At 43.2% G+C, this 24,408-nt stretch overlaps 1 protein-coding gene across 1 annotated transcript in view; it reads right to left on the reverse strand.

The window, feature by feature from the left end:
- The window catches only part of LOC138283522 (mucin-6), a 117,599-nt gene that overhangs the window by 70,421 nt on the left and 22,770 nt on the right, over window positions 1–24,408 (reverse strand). Inside the window, exons 15-24 of the mRNA XM_069221462.1 lie at window positions 22,126–22,255; window positions 19,529–19,778; window positions 15,383–15,435; window positions 13,469–13,575; window positions 11,810–11,961; window positions 10,429–10,570; window positions 7,998–8,108; window positions 7,223–7,408; window positions 5,477–5,716; window positions 3,483–3,639 (exon numbers count right to left, since the gene is read on the reverse strand). Coding sequence (XP_069077563.1) covers window positions 3,483–3,639; window positions 5,477–5,716; window positions 7,223–7,408; window positions 7,998–8,108; window positions 10,429–10,570; window positions 11,810–11,961; window positions 13,469–13,575; window positions 15,383–15,435; window positions 19,529–19,778; window positions 22,126–22,255 — 1,528 coding nt within the window. The remainder of the gene's footprint in view (window positions 1–3,482; window positions 3,640–5,476; window positions 5,717–7,222; window positions 7,409–7,997; window positions 8,109–10,428; window positions 10,571–11,809; window positions 11,962–13,468; window positions 13,576–15,382; window positions 15,436–19,528; window positions 19,779–22,125; window positions 22,256–24,408) is intronic.

The following is a 24,408-nucleotide window of genomic DNA, read 5'->3' on the forward strand; positions in this document are numbered from 1 at the left end:
CCATTCAAGATATGTCTTCTAGATTTGAGCTTCGGGGTTACCCTACAGATACTGTGACCAAAGCACGCAATAGAGTCGGTCGTTTATCCCGGACTGACACTTTGAGAAACAGGGATAAAGTATCTGATAACAAAATAAGATGTATAGTTGATTACACTCCGGCTTCATCAGCCCTGCGTAACAGTATGAAGAAATATTGGCATATATTACGGGCTGATATAACTCTGAAGGGTTTACTATCTGAATCACCAATGTTCACTTACCGTAGGGGTAGAACCCTTAAAAATATTTTGTGTCCGAGCTATCCTACAAAATTGCAACAGGAGAATTGGCTCTCAATCCACAGCAAGGGTTTCTTTAAGTGTGGTCGATGTGGAATGTGCAGGTTGAGTAGATCGGGGATCTCATCTTTTGAGAGTATGACGGGTGAGAAATTTCATATCAACACCCACATAACATGTGATAGTTGTTTCGTGATTTACATGATTATTTGCAAATGTGGTCTATACTATATTGGTAGTACAATTAGACCCCTGAAAGTGAGAATCAGTGAGCATTATAGGGCTTTGAAATATCTTGATGAACGCTATCCCATTGTTACACACATGAGTCAGTGTTCTAGACAGACTAATGTACAGAACTTTGAATTCTTTGGTTTTGATTTGGTATATGCAAACTCTCGTGGTGGAAATAGAGAGTTACAACTAAGAAAGAGGGAATGCCTATGGATTCTTAAACTTAGAGCTGTGGAAACAGGACTTAATTCGAACTACGAAATGGAGTATTTCTTGGATTAGGCACCTAATGAAAAATAAAAATTGTTGTGTTGTATTATTAATTATTGAACTGTGGAATATGAATAATACTTTCAAATATTTGCAGTATACAATAATACATCTTTATGACATCTAGTACTTTATTTATATTTGTATAAGATGCTATTCCCAACATGTCTTTGTTTTAAACTTTATGATTTTCTTTATTATGTAGTCAATTAGATTGTAATACCTCACATCCTGAACTGTGAGGTGGGCACTATGGCGCGGACGTGCGTTTGACTACAAAAGGATGGCTACAGCCTTTTTGATTAGCTACTTTCTGTTATTATAAAATTACGTATTCAATTATTGTTACTGCTTTTTCTAAATTTCAGGGTTAATTGTTGTTCGTTCATAGTACCTTACACTAATAAGAGCTTTGTTTTGTTATACAGGGACAATATGTTGTCTAATGTTAGTGTGGTGAACGCATTATAACATTAGTTAACATACAGGCGTCTTACTCTAAGATGGTGCCCGTGCACCGCCGGAGGTCAGCGGTAGTGCTGTTTGATCTGCGGTCGCGCTGTGATTGACACGCGCGTACCGGCATGCTCTAATAGCGTTTACTAATGGCGGCAGTGGTAAACGCTTATCGGGTAAACGTGGAACCGAATATTCGGACTCCTGGTCTTTGAGAAATTCATTTGGGTGAGTTTGAGAGGGGCATTATTATTGTAATTAAACCCTTTTTGTCTGAAGTGGCGGTGGTTTTAGTGCTATATTTGATTATTTCAGGCTTTGAATATATTCGTGGGCTATATGCTTTGATTACAGTAGATTGCGACGTACGGGTAGGTGATTCGAGTGTATTGCACTTTGGGTTTTGGTGGTGTACATATAATTCTATTTTGTTTTTGATTAACTTCTTACATTGTAATTTTGGCACTAATTACATTTTTTCTGCACAACAGTGTTTTTCTAAACGCTTAGTGGTTGGTGTATTTGAATCATTTTTTAGAGTGTCAGCGAGGTATGTTTTCTTGGATTTGGATAATTTTAAGTGATGATATGGGGACAAACACACTGTTTTGGTTGGTGGTTATAGCCACTTGTTAACACTGATAATTACTCATGGATATTCACCATTTTGTAGTCATTCGCACTTTTGTGTTGTGGTTGATCACTTTCACTTTTCGGATGTGATGGTTTAATTATCAATTTGTACATATATGAAACATATAATTATAAAGTGGTCTATACATAACTGTTATTGATACAAACTTTTGGTTAATATTGAGATTTGGGAGATACCTATTTTCAGTTGTCTTTACAATATACATGGATGTTCTCTCTTGTAATTATTTTGTTTCCAATGTGTAAATGTCGCTTTTTGTTATGTTTTATAGCCTTGAAAAAGTCAAAGGGAGTATACTCCCCACGACGAAACACGTGTTGGCTGTTCTTCGTGGCTGTAGCTCTTTTCCCTTTATTTTGAATGATGGATTCCTTATGCTGCCTTTCGCCATATTAAAGACGGACTGACTGTGTTTACTGGATCATTGTGTTTTTTTATCTATATTGTTTTTTATCTATTATGTATTGTTGGATTGTGTATTTCCAAAAATGTAATGGCTAGTTTATTGCTATAGAGTGCCTAGGTCCTTTTACTTATACTTTGAAACTGTGTTGTGCTGGTAAGCTGTGAGCAGGGCAGGCTTTAGCGCTGGTGGTGTCCAATCAGACAATCATTTTTGGCACCCTCACCATGACCTCCTCCTCTTCGGATTATCTCACTACCACTTGGCAAAAGTTCCTCTCATTTCTCCATAGCCCCTCTCTCCCATACATTTAGGCCCGTATTTATACTTTTTTTGCGCCGCATTTGCGTCGTTTTTTGACGCAAAAATGGCGCAAACTTGCAAAATACCATTGTATTTTGTAGGTTTGCGCCGTTTTGCGTCAAAAAGCGGCGCAAATGCGGCGCAAAAAAAGTATAAATACGGGCCCTAATTTGTTCTAAAGCACTGGTAAAGTCTGACTTTACTAATAAGAATGTCCCACCCCTCCAGGTCATCGCCCAGTGCAGCCGCACCAGTCGCAATGCTCTAAAGCCAGCCCTGATTGTGAGCATTTTGTATGCAAGAATGTCCCTTTCTTAGCTTTACCTTGCAAACAAATCAACACAAACACTTGAGAAAAAGCACTTGTGAAATTCCTGATTTTGAAGCGCAAACACCCCTCTCACCAACATATGTGTACTTTTTGTGGGTATCATAGTTTTTCATGAATTATGTGTAAACTAGGCAACTTCAGACGATCAAAATGATGCAATTGTTTGCACTAAAAAGAAGGATAAATAAAAAAAAATATGGTAATAGGAATAATAAATACATCTGCCCTAAGACAATGGTGAGAATTGGCTCTAAATAAAAGAAAGGATGCATATTTCTGCACTAAAAATATGGATGGGTGTATCTGTACAAAACACAGACAAAAAAAAATGATACACCTGCAGTGAGAGGGTACGTGGGTGTTTAGGTAAAAAAACATTTGTAAGAAGAACAAATCTCTACAACAAGGATGGAAGGTATGCTTATACTCATTTGGTAGGTGCAGAGATATATACAAGGCACATATGCCGACATAGTGACCTGTGGACTAAGTGAAAGGATATCTGCAAATTGGAGGTGACGTCAGTTTCATCCCAATATTGATACTTACGACAGAAATCAGGTCTTCTCCAGTCAATGCAGACCCCTTTGTCCAAGCACTTCTTAGCGTAGGCAGCAATCGCATCACACAAGCACTCGCAGTCACCACCAGAGTCACAGCCACAGGCATCATGCAGGCAGGCCTCATAATATGGTCCTTGGTATTCCTGCGAGAACATAATGCAAGCTTCATTACAGACACAGATTCGGAAAGGGAGAAAAGAATAGCATTCTGTTGATAGGATTGTAGTGGGTAAGAATCAATAAGGAGGCCGCAATTGCAATGCACATTGTCAGTGTACTCACATCTACTCGTGGATCAATGTCCCTTATAAAGCGAAGAACAGCCATCTTTGTAGTGCACACTGTGTCACTGAACTAACATCTACCCTTAGATCACTGTGCCTCATACTGCGAGGCAGGGTCACCTTCGCAGTGCACACTGGGTCACTAAAATTGCACTGCACAATTTAGATCATCATGCTTCTTGATTTTCCACACTGAATCACCTTGACATAGGCCAATAAACTCCTTAAATTGATAGTGGGTCACTTGGTCCTGCGTGTATGCTCACTGTGGTTTAAGGGTCCAGTGGTAGAAGTGGGTGGGATCTTAAGGGCATGTCACACCCATACTCTTTTAATTTAGGAAAAACAATTCCCCCACTTTTTATGAAAAGGCAACCCTCCCAGGAAGTTTAATGCCCAGAGCTGAAATGCTTCAACTGAAGCGTAAGGCAGGGATTCTTCTGTGCCATGAAACCAAGGGAGGGGTAGACTGCTAAAGAAGCTTTCTTGCCAGGGTGCCTGCTTCACTTAAAGAAATGTAAATGTGTGCCACTGGTCAATCTGCAAATGTAAAGGGTGCTTGGCTTTATTCACTCGAAGCTCCCTGTTGAAACAGATCTATTCTTTTTAAGTGGCATTGCAAGGGAATTTCCAACTGAGCTGTGACTTATGTGCTTTTAAAGAACAGGTCTACACATAATTGCACTAGGTAAAGCTTGGGTATTACTAAAATCTATATTTCGGAAGTCCTTTTTATCTTAAGCCTTTTTATTCATTTTATAGCAGCCTTTTTCTTACTGTTTGTAATGCAAGTTTAAAATAATGACAAATATTCACTGTAGTATGCGTCACAGACTTGGAACTCGTGGCACTAAACATGCACAGGTCAGTACTCTCCACTTCACCAACCAGGGTTCAATTTGGTGGCTTTCTAGTTACATACACAATCCCATGCAGTGCACTAACTATTAGAGGTTTCATAATGTATGATAGTTCATTTCCCACTGATTAACTTAACTTGCAATTATTTTTCATTTAAGTTGTGAGTTATGTCATATGTAATTAAGGGAAGCTGATAGACCGAAAAAAGTTACAGAATACTTTCTTTAGCCATGCCTTTGTCACTGCCCCCACGTTAACTCACCCCGCCCCCATGTGCTTGCAGCATCACAGTTCCTATACCTGTTTTTCATGCACTTCCACCACTGGTCCCAAAGCGCGATTGTACACTTTCCAATGAGATGTGAGGCTTCATTTAATGACTGCAGTTTGGGTACTGCCCCCACTCAAAGTGTACTAATACTAGCTACAAAGTTGTTCTGTTGAGCAAATTAGGCATTAAACGTAACCATCAGAGACTTGTACTGAAGTAAATCGGTAGATGGCTGGCCACAAATTTGATTTCCACGTATGCAAATGGAATTCACAAAGATTTGTTCAAGTGTTTTTCGATGATGTTCCAGCAATCTCCACAGGTTCTTCAGTGCGAGTCTGTGAATTATTAATAACATCCCTAGTTTAAATTTGAAAATCAACAGCATCGATTCTATTTAATTTGCTTATGGTAAAATCTTTCTAAGTCAGGGGCGCTCTCTGAGTATTTTCTCTGCCCTGTTGCTGTAAGCACACTTTGTATCTGGAGGTGTAGCAACGACTAACCAAGGAACCACACATTTTTGTCTTGAAGCTAACCATGCTGTGGTAGTACAATCCTCACCAAGCTATGACAGGGTGCGAAGATGTTGCTGTTGATTACAGCACAGTTCTTTTGTGCCCAGGCACTGCGATATGGGTTTTTGCTGCATGGGTCCACAATAAAGTTCACATCGCCACACAATGGGTTCTCCTTCCAGCTGTTGACAAAAGCCAGCATGTTGGGGGCCACGTACTTGCTGCGGGTCTCATAGTCGTCCTTTTGGTTCCCATTGTAGTTACCGCAAAGTCCACAAACGTTGGCCTAATGGAAAAGCAACATTGGATCAGAAGATTAGGGAGACTCAAGTTGGATCTGGATTGGTGTGCTAAAGCTTGGTCCAATAACAGACAGAGGTTTGCCATCTTTTGGTCTTCCAGGCTAACCCGGACCACCATCTGCTGTCTATGTAATAAGCTACAGTTTATGGTGGGAGTCTCACTGCCACTTTTAGCCTGCTGTCCAGGTATCCTCGTCACTGCTTATGATTGTTTTTTAACTATCTGTGTATTTTTTAATTACCCGTGCTAACAAAACTATGGGCCTCATTTCGAGTTTAGCGGATGGGAAAGCCCATCTGTCAAACTCCCGACAGGGTGGCTGACACCTACGCGTTGACCTCCCTGCATGAGTCATTATGAGTTTCCCGCTAGGTTGAAGAGTGGAAACCTGAGTTTCCACCCGCCAGCCTAGCGGGCAACAGGCTACAGCATTGTCTCCGGCTCCTAATCGAGCCGGCGGCAATGCTGTAGCTAGCAGGGTGCTGGGCAGGGGACACCTGCACCTGTTCTCCACGAGCCTTATCATGGTGGTGTCACCACCATGAAAAGGCAGGTGGAGAACAAGGTTGTAATCTTCAGGGCTTTGCTGCTTGCAGCGCTGTCCTGGTGGATTACAATCTCTACCACTGCAAGGCCACCGGGATCCATGATCCTGGTGGAGCTGGCAGTTACCTGGCAGTCTGACCGCCGGGGTTGTAATGTGGTGGTTGGACCACCACCGCGAGTGTGGTGGTCTTAAGACCGCCACACTCGTAATGACCCCCTATGTATCCAACTGTTAGGGCCACAGTAGGAAACAACAGTGTTCCAAGACTCTCCTCAGGCCCTTGTGCCTAAATCATGCAGTCGAGAAGAAGAAATATGGTGAGCAAGATGCTGGTACTATTCTTTGACACCCACAGACCAACAAGCTTACCAAGTAGTAGCATCTGTGATGACAGAGATAATGAGCCCGCCAGTTAATGATAAGCCCACAGACTGGTTGAACCAGAAGACACTTGCTTACAATACTAGCCAAGTGGAAGGCTTTTCACCAAGGGCTGAAGCAATTCACCAGATTCCATTGATATCCATGTGCTGACAATGTCTGATGCTTTACTCAGGTTGTCAGCTGACTCGAGTGTAGACATTTTGGCAAATTTCACTCTGCACAACTACCACATACATACATAAATGCATACAAACATACTCACATACATACATGCCAGCTAGCTTGGATTTCCAGGTGATTATCTTCTGGGGAACCTCAAGCGGTTCATCATTGGGCTATCCACTATGATTGAACTGCTCACTTAAGTTCAGGGCATATGAGTGGAGTGAAGAAAGGTGGGATTTCCCTAAAATATTTTCTTGGAAGGCCTTATCTTCTGTTTATGGTTACGTATTCTGATTTGACACCTGGGGGCTAGACCTACTTAGCTAAACTTCACATTTATTTCCTAGGAGATCTTTGAGAAGTACCCCCACGTCCCACATCAATCATATTTACCGTGCCAAGTTTGAAGAGCTTGATGAACAAATTCATGTTCTTGTTCCACAGAAGAGAGATGATGAACTTGTTCGGGATAAAGATGTCAAAGGTCATGAACAGATTGTTTTTTTCCACTCGGATATTTGGGTCATGGACATTTGGGATGATCGTGTACTGCTCATCTGAAAGCTGAATAACCGTGGCCTATAAAGGGAGTAAGCATCAAGTAAGATTCCTCAAGGAAAATAAAAAAACATTTTTTCAAAGAAAGCAATTGGAGTATTGGTCCTATAGCGCGTAAGGAAGAGGAATGGAAATCAAGTGTAAACCATTTGGAGGGGAGTTAATGAAGATAATCTATTACAGTATACAAAGGGATGATGTTTGCATGCATGATCATTGCGCTCTAAGATCAGTTTGTAGAGTGTCACCAGGCACAACTGGTTTCGCTCTAGTGCCTAAATCAGGTACCTGTTCTGCTGTACTTCCAGAGTGTTGGAACTGTCTCCTTCTAATGTTAGAGAGATGGGTGCACTAAGCCAAATTTCTGAGTGTAAATCTTGCACTGTACTAAGTTCACCACTAGGAACTTGTATGCTGTTGTGTCAATGGAGGACTCTTGCTGCACTAGTATCATCGTGCATAACTGGCGATGTTTTGGCCAGCAGTTACCGGTGAACCATTGGACTGCACAGGGCATCGTACCATAGAATATATCACTCTTATATATCTGAATGTGAGTGGGAATGTGGCAGGGAAGAATAAGCTTACTGACAGCAGTGACGTTACTTACCCCGATGGAAATCCGGATGGCCCTGGAGCAGGTGACGCCCAACCTTCCACAAATGACATTTTCTGTCACAATTTTAAAGGAGGAGAGAGAGTTGTTCACACCACAGCTGTCCTAGAAGATCAAAGACATGCATATGTCATTAGAGGTCAGAGTGATGTGTGCATGTATGCATGTATGTGTGTATTTATTGCTGTATGTGGCATTTGCATACTGCCAGTGCTTAATTTGTGAATAAAAATGTGCTGGTGCTCAAATCCCTCCTCTTAAACATGCGGCTGCTGCATTTAAATGTGCCAACACTGAACACCGAGGCAGCGTAATTCTGAAGCCATCTCGGGAATCTTCAATCCATTTAAAGCCACTCCTTGCCCCTGAGCTCACTCTGGCACCTTTCTGCTTTTTACCTTTGTGACGCCTTTTCGTTTTTCTCTTCCTCTGTCTTTCCCATATGTGTCTTTTGCTGGTAGCAAATGTTTGAGGCAGAAGAGTAAGCGCCATCCCTCAAAAATAAGTGCCGGTGCTCAGCACCGGAAACAATAAGCACAAATTAAGCACTGCATACTGCAAACCTAGCCGAAAGGCAGCTGAGTGCTGCACAGGGATAAAGGCAAAGATACAGTCAAGAAGTGATTGCGGTTAGCTGGATTCTGAAAAGGGAGGAGGACTGTCACTGTGTTGTGACGTGGTGTTCTTTAATGAGGTGTGTCTTCAACTCTTTCCTAAAATAGAGCACAGCATGAAAGAAAATTCATAGAGTAAAACAGAACAGAAGTCTGTCGTATTTTAAGGGTGAATGTACGAGGTAAGCTATACCATCAAAATGATATCTTGTTAACCACACATATACTTGTAAATATACATAAATTTTGAATAAATGTGCAGTCCAACAGTGTGATTCAATTCCCTTTTCCATTTTTGTTGATGAGAGCCAGAAAGGATTTCATAATTGATCAAAGAGGCAATTCATTCTGCGGTGTTCACCAAATAACTAATATGTTTATATGTAGGGATACCTCAGCTGAGTGTTTTTTTTTTATAAAAACACACTGAACTGACCCATAACTAGGATTTCCAAGGTACAGGGAGGCAAGAAATTTTCCAGCATCACAGAACTTGGTCAAATGACTTGGAGAGCGAGGATATGAGCCTTGTTTCCATGTCTCACAGTCTGCACTTCTAATAGACTATGCCCCCTCTCTAGTTTTACGAAAACAGAGTAATTAGATACTTTAAATATATTTAATAGTATAGGGTTAGTTGAAGTTAATTATTAAGAGTTCATAAAAGAATAATTACCCGCAAAATAATTAGTTCAGCTAAACAATAGGGTCTTCTGGCTCAAAAAATCTCCCTGTAGGCATTTAAATACCTGCACCTTGGATGCTTGGCTCAACTCAGGTTTCACTGAATCAGCCCATCTGACGAAGAAGAAAGCTGAAGCCAGAGTGATGATTTGAGCCAAGCTCTAGTTTTCTTTGGCTTACCTACTTCAACAAATTATGAAATGTTATGGAGCATCTCAGAAATGCTGCTAGAGCTGGAGGGGACTCAGTCACATTCCAGTCTGTGATACTCTATACACCAGAGGACCAAGCCCCGAAATGATGATTTTATTGAGGCACAGAATGACAACGTTCAGTGTCACAACTGGTGCCTCTGAGAATGGAATGACTTACCCTAACAGCGTCTCATTCACCTGCATGGCACTATAAGTAGAAAAACACTGAAACACCTCTGGAACCCACCCACCTTTCAGCCTTATCATCTTTCCAGCACTGCCTCTCTAGTTTTTAGACAGACATTAGATCCATAACATCCGTCCATCTTGGACATCCTCACCTATTTCAAATTCAACTGAATACGATTTTTGTTGTCGTCAGTTCTCTTCACCCACCTAAAACCTAACCTGTAGAAGAGTATTGCATGTCCCCTCAAGGTAGAAGGAGCTCGGATAAGGCATGCAACAGTTTTCTGTGACCCAATATGAGTATCGATAATGAAGTGACAATTAATGTACAGTCCGGTGATGGTGTTGCCAATCCATATGTTACCTGGGCCCAGTGAATGGCTCTCCACCTATCCTCTTCTTCCACAGTTCTTCCAGAACTCAAAACCACCCTTTGGCTGAAACCGTCTAGCTCCTGGTGATTTCCCAAAGTCATAAATACTGCACTATATCAGATTTTCCAAAATCTCAGCAAAATCATGAAAAGGCTCTAAATCTAGTATTAATTTCATCATAGGTTTGGTTAGAGATGGTTGTGGAATGCACACTACATTCATCCCAGCCCAGCATGAACTCGGTGTCCTCCTTTATTTGCACTTTTATTTCAAAGAAAACTGTTTTGAGGTCTGTCCTGTCAGAGGGTTGTGCCCTGCTCTCCAATTCACCCAAGAAAGCGGTAACTTGGAACTGGAATGCTCTACTTACCGTCACAAGGGAGTACTCGCAGTTGCCATCAAACACATATTGATGCCCATCAAAGGTGTTGATATGGCCTTCACCGTAGAGGACACAGGTGGACGCACATTTGACATTTTCTGTACACTGCCAATGCCCCCCCATACACCAACTGTTGTGGGAGAGAAAGAGCAGATGTTTGTCAGTTGACTAAGCATTTACAAGGCTAACTTGCAAGAAAGTAAAGAATGAGATTTCCACATGACTCAAAGACGCCCTAACATTAGAGAAAAATGGAGTCCTGCAACAACAGTCCTGTATTGTGAATATTGGTCCTTCCAACATGTGGCCCTTAATTACAGCTCCTTTCTCTTGCCCTCAGTATGACCACTGCCAAAGTCCTCTATTTGTACCAGCTTCAGGTTATCAATCAAAAAATGTATTGAGGCCTTGGTCTTAGCTGTACCTCAGAGTGTGCACAAATTAGGTGGTGTGACCACACCCTGTAGGTTTTTTGTATTAGCTCTCTATAGGGAGTTCACACATTAGTTTATGTGCTGGCACCTTGTAGGTTTTTTGTCTCAGGTCTACCTTATGGAGTACACGCATTAGTTGATGTCCTGGCACACTGTAGGACATATCTCATTCAAAACTGAATATAAAAGCACAATCGTATTGAGAGAAATATTGTGGTGATACCTAGACAGTTTAGCAAATGATATTGTGCTAGAATTGTGTAAAAAAAGGTATTGAATCTTTGCGTTCTCAGATTAGCTATTATCCCATATAACCAAACGTTCCCGCTTCCCTTGTTTCACTATATTGTCTTTCTCATCTGCTCCAATCTCTGTGCCTACTCTCGTGCTCGTAAAACTTGGGTAAATTAAATCGTTGTCAGACTTACTGTCGATCCATCAGCAGTTCATGTGGCCCAGGGATGAAAATAGCTGACAAATTGGAGTAAAGTGAATAAACTGAGTAAAAGGCACAAACAGTTAAAGATAATATGCATGGATTGTAAAGGACAGTTTGGACCACCAATTTAATCCACCTATCCCTTTCCTCTAGTATGTGCTCTACTGGGCTGAAACAAGGAATTCCTGAATTCTGGTGCTGATCTTGGCACAGTAACCCTACTGCATAGTTTGTATGGGCTCATCTTTCCTAGGCTGAAGTAAGGGCACTTGTGACTCTTTTCATTGTAATGTGCCTGTAATTTAAAGCTATGTATGACTGTAATATGAAATGAAGTTATAAAACTATAACACTTGGTCTCCGTGCATTATTGTGAATGATCACCTTTAGCACAGGAAATATTAATAGGATGGATGTAGAGATAGCGAGCTCGCTTCAGTCCGTTGTAATGGGCAAAGTTACCGGCAATAGCTGTGATGATTAGATGGGGGCTTACCAGCTCTGACAGTCCTTCTGCATCGCCTGCCCTGTCTTGTAAATGTGGCCACCATACTCGCAGGAGCAGCTGTCTGCTTCCACGCAGTCACCATCGAGGTCCTCGAATAGTCCACTAGGGCAAACACAGCCAGGTTCGCATCGAGTGGGAATCTGTGAAGGAAAGGATCAGACCAACAGATGAACACCATGTCAAGTAGATCTACTCAATTTTTCCTTCATTCGTAGCACGATTGATTATAGATTTTATAACACATTGAATTGCCTAGCTGCCTGTCCTGGCACTCAGAAACCCCCAAAACACATCAGTAGGGGTGAGTTACACACTGACTCAACTAGTTACAGGATGGCAGATGGACTCCCATGGAGGATCAGACGGCCCTCGGTGGTGGGTTTTACTTGAGCTCACAGCTCAGTCTTCCATTTCATAATGTTCTCAATTACTAAATGTCTGCTTATGGTGGCGACACACTGTGCTACTGCTAACAAATAGATGTGTTTGGTGACAACCAAGTATAATTTCTGTGGCAGAAAGAGTTCCATTCAGGGCTGTGGGCTCTTGGGTATGGGTGAATATGGAGGTTATTAGAATTACCTCTGTCTGGGGGCTAAGAAGCCCCACAGTCAAAAATGTGTATGTTCTTCAAGGGTGGGGTGATGACTTGAAAGACAGTATACTTTGCTTCAAACTGCTGGAAAGAACCTCATAGTGTGTTCATATCCAGTGCTGCCTCGTTTATACACTTGGCCAGTATTGTTACACAAGATTAAGTAGTACAATTCCCGTGCATTTAAGACCTGGATTTTCTCGCATTCTGCAAACCAGTATCAGTTTAAATTCTTGAAAAAACACCATACAGTTTGAACACGACTCCCATTAAGCAATAGTTTTACCAGTATCTTTCAAAGTACCTTATTCCATTCCTAACAGTGTCTGTGAGATTCTGAGATGGGAAGCTGTCAGTGAAGGAGATGCTCTGGACTTGAATGCGACTTGTCTAAATGGATAGCTCATGGGTTTTTGGCACACATATAGATTCTGATTAGGAACCTTGATTACAATATTACAAGCCCTATAGCAGCTTTGGGAAGCCATTATTATGCTTCCATTTCTCCAAAATCTAGACCTCACCATCACTTGGAAGTCCTTCTAGGCATCCTTAATTTGTCTCTGTATATGGAGAAAGTGACCAGAGACAGGAGCGGTGGCCAATCAAAACAGAGAGAAATGTAGAGGCCAAGAGACAAGCAGCAGGGGCCAGAGACCCAGCCTTAACTTGGTACCTGAATTCAGACTTAAGAACCAGGCAGTATAATCAGCCAAAAATCATCAGATGAAATTAGGCCTAAAGAAAAGCCAGATGAGTCAGCCTTGTCAGACAAGAAATCATCAGGCTTGAAAATCAGAGAAGCGGTACAGAAAAATGATCAAATACCATTTACAATTAAGGCCTAAGAAATGGGGAGGGAATTAAGAAAAAGGTCCAATCCATGTTTGTAGTTATAGTCAAACGTCTGCTGTCACTACTTTTCATCAAACATTCCACACCACAAACAAGCAAAGACTGTAACATTCCACATCACATGCTATACAAGCATTCTAAGAGGAGGCTTGTAACATACAGCCTTCCCAGCAGTTCACTGCGAATTAGGTACTCACACAGCGGATTCCGGTGGCTTTCATCTGGCAGGTGGGTGCACAGGCAGCTCCCCATTTCTTAGTGCCAGTACCGCAGGCCTTGTACTCCATAGGGGCGGTGCAGACAGCTAGGAAGATTTAAATCCTTAATATTATGTTGTGTTTGCTGCTTATACAGTGCATAAAGCAGCCATGAAAACACCTCAAAGCGCGGGGAGGGGAGAATAAAGGAACAGCTAGAGAAGAGGGAACGAGGAAGGCAACTTGTGAATAGAATGAGATTGCACAAAACACTCATATCACACTTGCTGGCAGAGTGGGGGTGCAGAAAGGGGATCCAACTTTGGAGGGTTAATGAGGGGTACTGGCTCTCTTTTTAGATGCTATGCAGTTAAGAGGCGACTGAGGAGAGCTACTGAGAGGATGTGGCTGATGTGCAAACAAGCATTGGTAAATACATTAGGTTTCCCTAATGTGATTAATATTTTGTTTTTCTGTTAGTTGGAGTTTGGTGAAGAGTTGTGCAATATTATTTAGGAAGGCCTGGTAAGTTCTCTCAAGCTTGGGGGAGACACTAACGTGGCTCTGAGCGCTGTCTGGTAAGTTCTCTCAAGCTTAGGGGAAACACCAACGCAACTCTGAGCGATGTCTTACTAACTCACTCCTTGGTGGTATTTTTATCAATCAATATCTGTTATTTGTTGCTTCATGTGCAATAGTGTTTTAGAACTGGCCACTGTGATCAGCTGCAGAACACCCTTGACGATGTTTCCAGAGCACAAGGAAGAGAGACCAAGCCCCTTTCCCCACTGTTTATACTTTGCTGCCCTCAATGTCTAATAGCGCCAGACAGGAAGCGATGCGAGACGTCATTCGCTGAAAGGAAATGGAAGTAGAAAATGGAAAGTAAAAGTCAGATCTGCTCAGTTCAGCAAGGAGCACAAAGCAGTCATATTGGAATGTGTTTTGCTGCGGGTTGAAAAAGAAAAATGATATTGCCATCTCACTTTGCTAATAATTGTTAGTAGTTTCAATGACACATGTTTCATGCCAAAACGTTACCATAGTTTCCATGTGATGTAAAAAGGCTGAAAAAGGCAGTGGTGTGAAAGTAACCATGAAGCGGGGAAAGGCACACAGTGAATGTAGATCTTGCAGAAGGTATAAGACTCAGTGTGCCGCGCAGACCCTGTCAGGGCAAATAACCTACTTGCAGCACCCCACTTGAGAATTTGTGGCCCTATGCCTGCAGTACTTCAAAGGGCCAGAGGAGCAGATTTAATGTGATGTAGAAGATCACGAGTAACGTGTGGTGGACAATATGACTATGGAGTGTCTGTTGGTGCGGGGAGGAGTTTTAGGAAATGAAAAAGTCCTGGATTTTGACAATTTTAGGTGGTGCAGCTAGAGGAGGGGAACTCTGGAGTGTCACAGTTGTGCTTTGAAATGAAACACAGCAATCGGGCTATTAAAAAAAAGAAAGGGTAAACAGACCCAGTCCTGCTCTTCACGTGACCCTGCATCAGGGAGCTCTTATGACAAAGAAGTTCAACAACAGCGGCTGTGCTGGCCTCGGAACAAAAGGGAGCACTAGAGTGGGTGCCTGCTTTGGCCTCAGGGGGACTGGTGAGTGCGTGTTGCCCTAGGGGAACTAGTGAGTACCAAAACCAAAGCGAATGCACACAGTACTTGGGCCTCGGGATGCAGATTACAGCAAACACACGAGCACAGAAGGAAAAAAAAAAGCATTGGTAAATGGAAGAAAATAGCGTGACAGCCCAAAAAAATGGAGGAAAAGCAAGTGATCGGCACAGGAACCAATGAAAGCAAGGGGGCGGGATCTAAGCTCCTTTTCAGATTTACATTAAATACACTGGATTTCACAAGCACAGCACAAGCGCTGTGCAGGCAAAACATAAAAACACCTTGTGTTACCTGTATCAATGGCAGGCTTGCCAAAGCAGTTCAGCTTCCCATTCATGCAGTAACTGGAAAACAGAAAACACTTTTACTACTGACTTTGCACATTTAATAAGTACGATGTTAAACTTCCCAACCAGTCTGTTAACTGTAGTGGGCAGAAGGCTGGTATCATCAGCCCTTTCAACTGCACAAAATCCACTTATGTGACTCGAGGCTGTAGTTCAGCATCCTTAGCTATGTAGGATAACTTCAGTGGTTCAGCGCACGGACCGACCGATTGAAGGGCAGTGCATCTGGGAGACCTCTGTGGCTCATGGATCGGTGTGTGCCTGGAAGCTTTTACCCCTTACCCCCACCCGCTCTAATTATATGATTTGATCCCCCAGCACAATGCTCCGCCCATATTGAGGAGTTGCTGAAACGAGCTGTCCCAGCTTTATTAAAATCTCTGTCTCCTGAAAGCAAGCAGCATTCTCTCTCCATCTGGGTCAAGCTCCTTCCCTGACAGATACTCTGGTGCATTAACAGCGAGGTCAAGGACTCTGCACTGATGCAGGTTAGGATGACTGATGGGCCAGCACTCCATGCTCCTCGCCGAGATGCGGCATGGAAGTGAGCTGCAGCACTGCACTCTAGGGCAGCAACAGGAGCCAGACCAAAGGTACTTTTCGCCTTTGGACATGAAGGGGCATATTTATACTCCGTTTGCGCCGGAATTGCGTCATTTTTTTTGACGCAATTCCGATGCAAAACTAACTCCATATTTATACTTTGGCGTTAGACGCGTCTAGCGCCAAAGTCCATGGAGTTTGCGTCATTTTTTAGCGTGGACACCTACTTTGCTTTATTAAAATCTCTGTCTCCTGAGAAGCAAGCAGCATTCTCTCTCCATCTGGGTCAAGCTCCTTCCCTGACAGATACTCTGGTGCATTAACAGCGAGGTCAAGGACTCTGCACTGATGCAGGTTAGGATGACTGATGGGCCTGCACTCCATGCTCCTCGCCGAGATGCGGCATGGAAGTGAGCTGCAGCACTGCACTCTAGGGCAGCAACAGGAGCCAGACCAAAGGTACTTTTCGCCTTTGGACATGAAGGGGCATATTTATACTCCGTTTGCGCCGGAATTGCATCATTTTTTTTGACGCAATTCCGATGCAAAACTAACTCCATATTTATACTTTGGCGTTAGACGCGTCTAGCGCCAAAGTCCATGGAGTTTGCGTCATTTTTTAGCGTGGACACCTACTTTGCGTTAATGATATGCAAGGTAGGCGTTCACGTCTAAAAAATCGACTCCGAGGCATGTGCGTCGTATTTATACTCCCGGGCAAAATTCACGCCCGGGAGTGGGCGGGTCAAAAAAAATGACGTACGGCCGCTTTTGCGCCGTTTTTTAGCGCCTGCAAAAGGCAGGCATTAAGGGACCTGTGGGCTCTGAAGGAGCCCAGAGGTGCCCTCCCATGCCCCCAGGGACACCCCCTGTCACCCTTGCCCACCCCAGGAGGACACCCAAGGCTGGAGGGACCCATCCCAGGGACATTAAGGTAAGTTCAGGTAAGTGTTTTTTTTTTTTTTTTTTTTTTTTGTGGCATAGGGGTGCCTGATTTGTGCCCCCCTACATGCCACTATGCCCAATGACCATGCCCAGGGACATAAGTCCCCTGAGCATGGCCATTGGGCAAGGGGGCATGACTCCTGTCTTTGCTAAGACAGGAGTCATTTCTATGGGGGTTGGGAGTCGAAAAAAATGGCGCAAATCGGGTTGAGGCGAAAAATTTGCCTCAACCTGACTTGCACCATTTCTTGACGCCCAAGCCCCATATCCCCCTACGCCGGCGCTGCCTGGTGTACGTCGTTTTTTGCCACGCACACCAGGCAGCGCCGGCGGCTAACGCCGGCTAACGTCATTGAATAAATACGGCACCCACATGGCGCTTCAGAATGGCGTTAGCCGGCGCTAATTTTTTGATGCAAAACTGCATTAGCGCAGTTTTGCGTCAAAAAGTATAAATATGGCCCGAAATCTTGCAGGTGCCGCGCCGAGTCCGCTCTGGCCACTGGAGCCCTCCCTACATCTTTGGGACACGTCAATGAGGAGAATGAAGTGAAAGGTGAGGAGAGAGAACTTTTAAAGCAAGCATTGGGCCTGGTTTACACAAGTGTGGTAACCTTTAACACTTTGAAAAAGTAGTGATAACACAATGTCCTCCATATGTATAAGTTGCACTGGAGAATTCTCTGCCAGAGAAAATGCTGTTGCTAAGCTACAGCATAGCAGAAGCTCTCCACCAACAGAAAACCCTTGGGTGAAGATAACACGTATGGAAGAAACTGTACCACCACGCTTCTCAGCAGCCTTTCAGGCTATTTTGGTCTACCGAGGCTGCTTCTAGGTGCCTGACACCAGACCAGCTGCAAACAGGGAGATCTGTTTCAATGCACTGCTGTTTATTTGTTATTTATTTCTAGGATGCTTAGAATGCAGACATGGTCAGCAATAATTAACAGGTTTTGATATCTTGTGAGGGGAAACTATGGAAGCTAGGTCTTGATAAGGTGGGTGTTGATATTTTTACAGTAGATAAGGAGGTTAGGTTTTGTTCTCATGCGTTCAGAATTTTGCTTACAAAGTTTGGGTGCTACGGATGAGGCCTGTTGAAAGGTTTTGATCTACTTTGCCTTTGGGATCTCCAGAGTTGGTCTGTGTCGCCCTCTTTGACTCACCTAGGTGTGTTTTTACTTGCACGTATATGTGGATAGCAATTGCTGCTCATTTTAAGTTCAGTTGTTGTTGTACAGTTGTTGGACTTTTCAGCCGGTGATGTGGTAGACAAAATGCCTCCGCTGCCCTACGGGCAGAGGAAGGTGGTGGTTGTTTACCCTCTGAGTTTGGGTCCGCAGGCACAGAGCTAGTCACCTTCTGATGAAATACTGTAAGGTACCAATCTGAGCATGCATGAGTGACATGATGGAAATTATGTTATAAAAAGTGGGAACAGAAAATATACCCCAATTTGTGGATACATGTCCAGTTCTATATTACAAGTGTCCTGTAGGATATGGGAAGTTTTTCTCAAAATATCAGGAACGCGTAGAAGGCTTTCTGAGTAAGACTCTCATGGTTTGCATGCCAATCTGGCAGGGAAAAAGTACTGCCTAAAAATAAGGATGAACTGGCCATTGGCAGCTCTGCACTGTTGACGGCCACCGTTTCTGGTCTTTGCAGGATAGGCTGGCAGAACACAAGGAAGTAGGGGAATTCTGTAATATTTTTGACAGATGTCAAGTTACTGCTACCTTCTACCCATAAATCTAAACATAATTCTGTAGTTTCCATTTGCTCATTCACTCCCAACATTACAGGGCTAATGCAGAGTGTCAATAAGCCGTTTAATCCAAAATCCGTTTCCCCTCAACACGGGCACTGAAATGTGGCTGAAATTAAACTCTGGTGGCATGAAAATGGTTGGGGGCTTCGTTATAAGTGGTCCGTAATTACGCACCGACTGGAACAGAATCTCCATGTTCCAAACTGTCCCATTTCAATGTAGGCCCTGATTGTCTACTAAGGAGTGGGAAAGAAGTGGGAAATCAGAGCAAACCCTGGTTAGTCCTTATTCATACTTGCATTTGTTTTAATATTTAATCCTTCCACTTTCAGCAGCCAGAGGCCCCGGAGACACTGAACGAGCCCATGCCGTTGCCGCATTAATCACCGATTAGCCCACTATGTCCTGTTACCGGGCTATTCGAGGGTGCGAGTTACTGATAACGAGTCCGTGTGAGTGTGTGTGTGTGTGGCTTCCAGCAGCTCACTATAATCGAAGACAGTTTAAAAACGTTTCGAGCTGTTGCGTGTGCGCGCGAGTTCAATGAGACGTTTGCTTTGAGGTCATTTGATACGTAATCAACCAATCAGAATGTTTTACACAATCAATTTAAAGCAATATTTTCCAAACTTTAAGGGAACGGATAAGAGACACAGCCTCGGCAATGGAGAAAAAACACAGTGTCTCACTTCTACATCAGGAAGTCCCTGCATCATTCTTTATAATTTCGCATCTTTTTAATGATGGACTAAGTTCAATAGCCTTTCACGTTGGGCAAACATTTTAAAATATCTCTACAAATCTGTCATGTTGAGGAGTCAAACTCACCAGGTGAGGCCGTCGACAGTGGACTTATGGTTTGGCAGTAGTATGACGTTGTCGGGCAGGTAGCAGGGGCAGAGGGAGGGCTTCACACACTTGTTCAGGTGATCCAGGTAGTAGCCGTCAGGGCAGTTACACCCATCGAGGGGAACATCGGGGGTGTAACATTCATACTGCCTGTTGCTCAGAGACTGGCAGGTCCGGTCGCAGGCCTCTGTGTTGTAGCTGAAAGTTTGGTTACCGGTGCAGGGTATCGCTGAAAAGAAAATGGCATCCAAACGTCAGGGAGGAAATGGATCCAACTGACCATACGGATGAAGGAGCCAGCACAGGGCAGCTCAGTCCCCTCAAGCTGGATGGATTTGAAAGTTTGCATACGGGCTTCTAAACACCAAAATGAAAAGTTATCAAAAAAACGTGGCGAGGAAGTTCGGCTCTTTTTCTGTTCACTGCTCAACAGACACTTATTTATCATAGAGGGGCAGAACAGCTGTAAATAGTGCAGGGGTCTCCAACCTTTTCTGGAATAAAAGCTACTTATGTTTAATTAAATTCATCCTGAGCCTCCAGTATCACTAGTGTTGTAATTGTGACCATTTCAGACACAATTACATTAGTGGCCACCATATGCACAATTCCCAGCAGTGCTCACCTCATTGCATTAGCTGGGGCTACCGGCAGTGATGTAAAATAGTAATTGCCAACGTGGAATGCTTTTACCTGGGTGATACATAACAGCGGTTACTGCAATGCCCCTGGCACCGAGGTACAATATTGCAATGGATCCGAAATTGACACGATTTACCACTCAAATAACAGTCTGAAATGTATTTTCGCAATACAACCATTTTTCTCCAACCACAAGCTTGTTAAACCTGAAAATACATACACTTTTTAATACATATTAATTCAGCCAAACAAAAGCTCCACATTTTGGACTGCACTCTGGAAAGCTACTTACAGGTAGCTGGAGAACTAATAGCTCACAAGCTACTCGTTGGAGATGCCTGATCTAGTGCCTCTGGATGGCTGGTCTGGCTAAGCAAGAGTGAACCTCACATTGCTGACCCTGCCTCAGTCCTGCAGGCCTTTGCGAAAGTATCTAGATTTCATGATAGGCCATTCTGCCATTGAATGACAGACGCTCTTAGTGAATCACAGGACTGTTGAAATAAGCCACTACGGCACAGTCATGAGATCATTATTGCTTTTGACCTAAACTGGCTTTGATACAACAAGCAGCACACTTTGCCCCCAGGTGATATTGATAAAAGCTCTGTCAGCTGGAATCCTGGCTTGAGATCTGGTAGAAGAGCTACATTGTTCTGTGGAAAGAGTAACAAGTGAGAATTGTACGAGCACTGACACTCGAACGGAGGGGCTTCTCTAGCTTTTTCTGTCAAGAATGCTGGCATGCTTCGGGAATCCCTAAAGTGATTGAAATGTTTATTAGGTTTACAGCCTGTATACCATAGCTTTTTTGATGTGCCACAAAAATGACTGTATCTGGAGATGTGACACATGAAGGGATGCTTTGCGGAGGGGTGGGGCAGTTAGGCATACTCATTCCTCGAAGTGAAGTCTATAGAGTTAGGGGCTCTTCATGCAACTGTAATTTTTGATAAGCAACTTGCCCCCCTCACCTATTCCACTGTGTGGGCTACATTTGAAGATTGTTTCCAAAGAAAAGAATTAAGGGCCTCATTACGAGAGTTTGTGGTGATGGTCGGACCGCTGCAACTTTGGCAGTCCGACTGCCACATTACAACCCTGGTGGGCGGACCCGCCAAGAGACCGCCATCTCCACCGGGAACATGGTTCCTGATGGGGTGACAGCAATCTGAGTTGTACTCGGCCAGGGCAGTTCTAAACTCAGCGCCACCTGGCTGATTACAACTCACCTTACCGCCAGCCCTTCCATGGCGGTCACTGCCATGGAAAGGCTGGCAGTAAGGGTGTGCTTGGGGCCACAGGAGGGCCTCTGCACTGCCCATGGCATAGCTAGGGCAGCGGCTCCCCTGCCCAGCACCACTGGAATGCTCACTGTCTGCTTTGCAGACAATGCGCATTCCAAGGGTGCTGGCCAGCCCCCGCTGTGCTAAGGTATAGGACTCGGCTCCTTATATCGTAGCACTGTTCCCTCCGGACTGACCAGCGGGAATGCTCTATTGCAAATGTTCCACCGGTCAGCCCAACAGGAACATTCCAATAGGGTGGGTGGGGGGGAATACCACCGGTATGACAGTGGCCTCCTTCCCACGGAATCGGCGGTTGGGTGGTCTGACAGCCAATGTCCTAATGAGGCTCTAAGTTCAATGTCCAGCTCCTACTGTTGAAAAGCACCACGTGACCTCAAGTCTCTTGGGAATGGATTAGGAGTGCCAAGTGCCCCATATGACTATGATTTCCTTCCCCATCAAGAGGGCTTACATTTGCTATATAGTCAACCATTACTGTGGCAGTTCTGTACCATCGTAAACACATCAACATGAGGAAAGGAGAGTGGATGATGTACATATTGGGCGTGAAGGAACAGCTCCTAAACTGTTCAATAGTGATGCCAGCTTGTCAGTCTGGCCCCGGGCCCGGGCAGAGTCACTTACTGCAATTGGCAATGGCCCTCCAATTGATGAGGATGATTCCCCTGGAAGCACACATCCGTGCATAGGAACCCAATGATTCACAGATGAAGGCAAAAGTTTCCTGGTAATTGCAACCAGCGTAGACACACCTCTGCAACAACAAAATGCCAGAACAGCTGAGTTAGAGATGAGGAGGCACCAATTAATACTTCGTAGTGGTGACCACATGAATTGTCTTGAAATCGTCCCTAAAGCTCTCTACACACCCCTATAGTCACCAAGTACCGACACAGGAGATGTCAGATCCTGTTCTTAGGACAGCACCCTTTGGGCACCGAGTTAAGGCTGCAAACAACACCTGCTACCTAATGGTGCCTGAGCTCCAAACAATACTTTCTTACAGTCTTGAACCCAGGGAAGATAATTACCATATTTATATAGAATTGCCATTATGATCTCTACTGTGGTGTAGGGTCATCATGCTGTGATCCATCTAAGGCATTTTTTGGCTAACTAACCAAAACACTAACGAGTCAGCTCTAAGTCCCTAATAAGTCTCTACTCAGTAGAAAATGCGTTATCACTTGTCACTGAACGGGAAACATTGCTTGCAACGATGCATTTACTACGAAATGCATTTACAGCAATGCCATTACCACAAATAAACCTTTACCAAGCATGTCTTTACCACGCATGCCTTTACAACAAATTTTGTTCTAAAGGCATGAATGGTAAAGGTGTGTGCATGGTAAAGGTTTTGTAGGTAAGTATTAGGTGTTTTAAGTGTTTTATATATATACGGTTTTTAGGTTTGAGGGTGGGCAATGGTTATTGGGTGGTAATGGCATTTATAAATTCTAGGGTGTGTATGGATTTTGGGGTGATAAGGGCATTTTTTGTTTTTAGTGTGGATATGGGTTTTGGGGTGGTAAGGGCATTTTCAGGTTTTAGGGTGGGTTATGGGTTTTGGGGTGGTAAAGGTATTTTTAGGTTTTGGGGTGGGGTTTGGGGTGGTAAGGGCATTTTTAGGTTTTAGGGTGGGTTTTGGGGTGGTAAGGACATTTTAAGGTAGTAGGATGGGTATGGATTTGGGGTGGTAAGGGTGTTTTTCGGTATTAGGGTGGGTATTGGTTTTGGGTGGTAAGGGTATTTTTAGGTTTTAAGGTGGGTATGGGTTTTGGTTTGGTAAGGGCATTTTTAGGTTTTAGGGTGGGTATGGGCTTTGGTGTGGCAAGGGCCTTTTTAAGGTTTTAGGGTGGATTATGGGTTTTGGGGTGGTAAGGGTTGTTCAGGGTGGGTATGAGTTTTAAGGTGGTAAGGGCATTTGTTGGTTTTGGATGGGTATGGGTTTTGGGGTGGTAAGGGCATTTTTAGGTTTTAGGGTGGGTATAGATTTTGGGGTGGTAAGGGCATTTTTAGGTTTTAGGGTGGGCATGGGCTTTTGGGTGGTAAGGGCATTTTTTAGGTTTTATGGTGAGTATGGATTATGGGGTGGTAAGGGGTGTTTAGGGTGGGTAAGGGTTTTAGTGTGATAAGGGCATCTTTAGGTTTTAGAGTGGGTATGGGATTTAGGATGGTATGGGAATTTTTAGGGTTTAGTGTGGGTAGGGTTTGTGAAAAGATGACAAGGTGTTTGTGCGTGTGTAGATATATATATAACTATATATATATATATATATATATATATATATATATATATATATATAAATAACTATGATATATATATTTAAACATATACACAAATATATCTATATATAATATATATTTAAACATATACACAAATATATATTATATATATATATTTATATATACATGCCTAAATATGAACACAAACACACACATATATATATATATATATATATATATATATATATATATATATATATGTAAGGTTATACTTACCACTTTAATTTTTACCACGCATATGTCTTTACCAACCACGCCTTTACAACAAAATGTTCATGCTAAATGCATGCGTGGTAAATGCATTTGCCTGATAAGAAACACTTGTTGTAAGTGCATTCCTTGTAATGAAGTATGTGTTGTAATTACCAAGTTGTAAAGGCAATTGTGGTAATTGCATTCATGGTTCCATCATACAACCGTCACTGAACAGCTCAGACCGCGTGGCATATAATGTAACGTGATGCACATAACAATCAGACACCAGCCATAATGATGACGAACTCTCCATTGGAAAATGCAGCAGTATCAGGGAGAATTGTAACACAGCTCGTGATGGATAATTTTTTGGGTCTATGTTCCTTGTGGGAGCTTCACTGTTGAGTCATCCTTTCTATTGTT

The sequence above is a fragment of the Pleurodeles waltl genome, chromosome 3_1 (genome assembly GCF_031143425.1).
Source record: "Pleurodeles waltl isolate 20211129_DDA chromosome 3_1, aPleWal1.hap1.20221129, whole genome shotgun sequence".
NCBI classification, from domain to species: domain Eukaryota; kingdom Metazoa; phylum Chordata; class Amphibia; order Caudata; family Salamandridae; genus Pleurodeles; species Pleurodeles waltl.